Genomic DNA, 4,896 nt, shown 5'->3' with positions numbered 1-4,896 from the left:
CCCCGTGGCCCTCCCTACATGTCCGAATCCTCGGAGCTCGAGTCCTCCCCCCGCCCCTCGGACTTCCAGCGCTTGTAGCGGTCGATGAGCTCGGTGAGGAAGGACGTCTTCTTGGTGTAGCGGGTGATGAACTTGTGTTTCAGCAGCTCCCTGGCCGCAGGCCTCTGCAGAGGGCACAGAATGGCCTTGCCGGCCCTGACCCGTCCCCCCAAGATCCCCCAAAGGACCTCAAGGCTCCGGGGCCATCCCCACCCACCACTGGACCCACGAGAAGCCCAAGATTCAAACGGAGGATAGGCCTGGAGGGTCCCCAGGTGGTCCCAGACAGTCCTGGGGGTCCCGGGTGGTCCCGGGCCTCTCCATACTCACAAAGCGGGGGTCCTTGTTCAGACAGGCCTCCACAAACTCCTTGAATGGTTTGCTGTGGTGGCCCTCCAGGGTGGGGGGGTTGTTCTTGGGGATCAGGAAGAGCACCCTCATGGGATGAAGGTCCGAGTTGGGGGGCTCGCCCTTGGCCAGCTCGATGGCCGTGATGCCCAGCGACCAGATGTCGGCCTGCAGCGGGAAGCGCCAGAGGCGGGAAGGGGAAGGCGGTGAGGGCCGGGCAGGGGGCGGCGGGGCGGCGGGGCCGGGGCCGGCCTCACCTTGAAGTCGTAGGCCGACTGCTTGATGACTTCGGGTGCCATCCAGAATGGGGTGCCCACGAACGTGTTCCTCTTGATCTGGGTGTCGGTGAGCTGCCCGGCCACGCCGAAGTCTGCCAGCTTCACGTCTCCCTGCTCCGACAGCAGCACGTTGGCGGCTGTTTCAACAGACGGGGCAGGCAGTCGGGCCGGGCATCGTTCCGGCCGACGTGGGAGGGAGAAGCGGGGCCCGGAGGGCCGGGGATGGCCGAGGGGAGCCCAGGTGCCGCTGCCGGGAGTGTCCGGCCAGAGGAAGGAGCGCCAAGCACGGCTTTCCCTGAGCCTGTGGGCTCTGCCCGCTTTGGAGACCCCCACCCAGCGGGGGTGGGCAGTGCCAGGGGGCGCATGGTCCCCAGTTCCGCCACAAGGAGGGTCTTTGTGCCGTCGGTCAGGGAGCAGGTGGCGCGAGTGGCCCGAGGACCCTCGGCACGGGAGAAGCCAAGACGGGCCCGGAAGCCTGGAGCCTACCCAGGGGGCCTCCAGGGCCTGAGCGGGGGCACCAGAGGGCTCGGGGAGCCTCTATGGCCACCTTGTCCTTGAGGGTTCACACACCAAGGGGGGCCCGGCAGCCACAGGGGCACACGAAGGGAAGGGAGGTGTCTCGGGCCTGGTGGCTCCCCCGTGCCCCCACCCCTTTCAAAGAACCCCCCAGACACAGCCGGCCCCCCAGGGAGACCTTTGATGTCTCGGTGGATCTTCCTTTCGGAATGGAGGTAGTCCAGGCCCTTCAGGATCTCCCTCAGGATGGTGGCGATGTACGTCTCCTCCAACGGTCCAGGCTTCAGCTGGGGGCGGAGAGCCAAGGCCTCGCACGGGGCGCCTCACCCCCCACCTCCCAGGGCCCCCCAGCCTAGAGACGGGGACACACGGACACCCCCGGGGCCACGTAAGGAGGGCCCCGCACGCCCGTCTGTCTAAATGGACCGGAGCCTTTCCCGGCACCTGGCGGGTGTTTGGTGCCCGCTTGGGGCGCAGGAGAGGGCGAGGAGGCCTCCGGAACGGGGGACATTTCTGAGGAGGCTCCCTGGCTGGGCTGAGGGGCTGCCTCGTCTGTCCAAAGCGGGAGGGCCAGGCCTTGCTCTCCGGCCCTGGCAGGAGCCTGCCGGGCATGCACGGGGTGAGGGGCAGGAGTCTGGCCCGGGCCCACCCCCCATCCTACAGACTCACCAGATCCAGGGCTGAGCCGCCACCCAAGTACTCCATGATGATCCACAGCTTGGTGCCCTGCAGACAAGGAGGGAGACGTTTCTGGGGACGACCGTGAGAGCGTGCCGCCGCGGCCCACCAACGTATCCCGCCCAGCCCAGAGCCCTCACTGACCCCCCCACACGCTGGGGCTCCTGGCCGGCGGCTCACCTTCAGGTAGGAGCCGTAGTAGCGGGTGATGTAGGGGCTGTCGCACTGGCTCAGCACCGTGATCTCCTGCTGGATGTCCTCGATCTCGTCCTCCGCCTCCTCCAGGTCGATGATCTTGATGGCCACCACCTCCTTGGAGCGGTTGTCGATGCCCTTGTACACCTCGCCGAAGGAGCCCTTCCCGATGCGCTCCAGCTTGGTGAAGAGCTCCTCGGGGTCCACACGCGAGTGCTGGGGCCGGGAGAGGGCCGCCGTCATGGGGGGCCCGGGAGGAGAGCCCCCTCCCCCCCAAGGAGCCTCTCTGCAGCTCCGCCATCTCCCTGGCCTAGCATTGGTTCCACACAACCCCTCAGAAGCAGGACTACAACTATCCTCATTCCACAGATGGGCACAAGTGAGGTGACTGGTCCAGAGTCACCCGGCCCAGATACTGGGCAGCACCCCCAGGGGGTCTCGGGGTACACCCGGAGGGCCCCCCCAGGGAGTGGGCACCGACGTGGCCCCTTGGCTATTAATGGGCTCAGGCTGTCTGTCTCCATCTCAAGGGGACGTCCGGGGGGCCTGGTAAGGAATGCTAGCTGGGACGGCACAAGCACCAAGGCCGCGAGCCGCCGGGATCCTCTCCAGGCAGGGAGGACGGCCTGTCACTGGGCCGAGGAGGGACGCCGCCCTTCAGGGCCTGCAGCGAGCATTCCCTGAGGGGGGCAGAGATGAAGGGACCCCCGGGAGCTGTTCTCGGCCACCTCGGCCCCTCCTGGCCAGTGCCTGTCTCCTGTGGGCCTCCGTTATGGCAGACACACTGGCCGGCCCCAGGGAGGGGGGCTGCCCTGTGAGGGAGGGATGGAGGGCAGAGCCTGCGGCCCCGAGTCAGCAAGACCTTCCTTGGGGGCTCCTCTGACACGGCACTGCCCTTGTCTGCCTCAGTCTCCTCATCTCTAAAGTGAGTTGCAAGAAGAGGAAACGGCAAACTGCTCCAGACGTCTGCCAAGAAAGCCCGTGAGGGGGCCGTGAAGCATCAGGCAGAGCTGAAGAATGTCCGGCTTCTCTGCCAGGTGCCCCAGTGTTGGGGAGGTGCCTTTAGCACCCCTCATTTACCAATGAGGAAACAGAGGCCCGCAGGGGCCAAAGATGTGCCTGAGGCAGACTTGAACTCGGGTCTTCCCAACACCTCCTGGCTGCCCAGTCTCCGCTCTCCCACCTGAACCTCGGATCCCACTGAAACACCAGCTTCTGCCCAAGAACCATTCTTTTCTTTGAAACTTTGCCCAACTTTTCCCTTTTCTTTGAAAGCATCTCCTGTTCCTGGGGGTCTTTCAGGCCAAGGGGGGCCCCCCGCTTGCACTTCTGGGGTGTCTGCCTGCCCGGAGCATCTCCCCCATGGCAACTCTGCCTGGGCACAAGGGACGGCACACACAAGGGACCTTGGCAAAAAGCAGGAAAATGAAGAGGTGCCTTTGATGGTCAGGAGCAGGGGGCAGGCAGCCAGGCGCGCCAGGAGCTTCCTAAAGCGGGCACAGCCCCCCCAGGGGTCACTCGCCCCCGAGCAACACCACCTATAATCCGAGTGACCAAAGGGCCCGGCTTGTGGGGAGCTAATCGTGCCCCTGCCCCTCTGGGCCCTCCCCCACGTGCCAGGGGAGGGGCTCCCCGGGGCCAGTGTCCCCCCATCTGCAGTCAGAGCAGCAGCATGGCCAGTGCGGCCTTCTACTTCCACCCGAGTGGCCGAGCTCTCCTGAGTGACCGAATGACCAGCCTCCCCTGAACATCACTCGTGCCTTCTTCCCTCTCAGAAAGAACTCAGCAAATAGAAAATACAAATATGCCTGACAAAAATGCCCGGGATGGACAGGACAGATGCATTTCTGCAGGGCCCTCCACACACCTCCTGTCTGTCTCTGCTGGGGGGTCCACTTGTCCTGCGGCTCCTCCAGATTGCTCCCCCGGCCCTCCTCACCTCAGCGGAGGGTTTTATAAGGGAAGAAGGCAGGCTGGGAGCCCTGGGCTAAAACCCAGATCTTCCACGTTCAGGAGGAGTGCCCCTGGCCTTGCACTGCCCACCCTAACTGGCAGGGAGGACCCAGAGCCAGACAGGGTCCAACAGAAAGAGAAAGGCCCCCCCTGGGCACTGCCACCTGCCTGCTGCCGGCTCTTCCAGAGGAAAAGGAATCCTGACCCGGCCCCAGAAATGGGGTGAGGGGGCTTGCCCAGGGTCACCCAGCTAGCAAGTGCCTGAGGCCAGGCACTCGGATAAGTGGCCTTTATGCCAGGGTCTCCCGGCCTCCGTTAGGGGGCGTTTTCCCGGCCCCTTACCTGGTTGGTGAAGTCCCTCAGGTGAGCCATGGCTCCCTGCTGCGGCCCCTCACTTCAGTCTCGGAGGCCCGGCAGGGCTGGGCTGACACTGACACTGTCACCTGCACCTGTAATTGACGAGGCTTCCGGGCTCAGGTGTGCGCAGCAGGGCCTGCCTCACCCCGGGCACAGGAGAGGCCGCCCAACACCTCCTCCAGGTCCTCCGGCTTAGAAAGGGGGCAAACCCCAACTCCCAGCCCCCAAAGATCCCTCCCGAGCACCCCTCCTACTCCCAAAGAGGCGAAGGTGACCTTGGACCAGTCACGGCCCCTCCCCCGCCCGCCAAGGCAGGGGTCGGGGGCTAGGGGCAACATCCATTCTCTTCTCTCCACCCCGCGAAGACCACGACGGCCCCTTTGCCCCCTCCCCTCTTCCGCGGCTAGCTGCAGGATGGGCCCCTCCCCTCGGAAGCTCAGAGTGGGGGAAGTGCCCTGGGGGTCGCCTCCTCCAGTTCTCCAGTCCTCCCGTCCCAACCCACTCCCGCACCTGCGCCCCTCCCCTGACCCCT

General features: G+C 65.5%; 1 protein-coding gene across 1 annotated transcript; it reads right to left on the bottom strand.

Annotated features, from left to right (window-relative positions):
• Positions 1 to 14: 14 nt before the first annotated feature.
• On the bottom strand, positions 15 to 4,502 carry LOC123254433 (serine/threonine-protein kinase 25). Its single transcript, XM_044683458.1, has 7 exons — positions 4,350 to 4,502; positions 2,040 to 2,270; positions 1,851 to 1,907; positions 1,360 to 1,468; positions 645 to 802; positions 370 to 555; positions 15 to 164 (listed from the first exon to the last, which is right to left on the bottom strand). Exons 1-7 carry the CDS (start codon positions 4,377 to 4,379, stop codon positions 15 to 17), a joined length of 921 nt encoding a protein of 306 aa, XP_044539393.1. The 5' UTR covers positions 4,380 to 4,502.
• Between the last annotated feature and the right edge of the window lie 394 nt (positions 4,503 to 4,896).

Source organism: Gracilinanus agilis, unplaced genomic scaffold, assembly GCF_016433145.1.
Source record: "Gracilinanus agilis isolate LMUSP501 unplaced genomic scaffold, AgileGrace unplaced_scaffold21991, whole genome shotgun sequence".
Classification (NCBI taxonomy): Eukaryota; Metazoa; Chordata; class Mammalia; order Didelphimorphia; family Didelphidae; genus Gracilinanus; species Gracilinanus agilis.
This window is presented reverse-complemented; position numbering and strand designations above follow the sequence as displayed.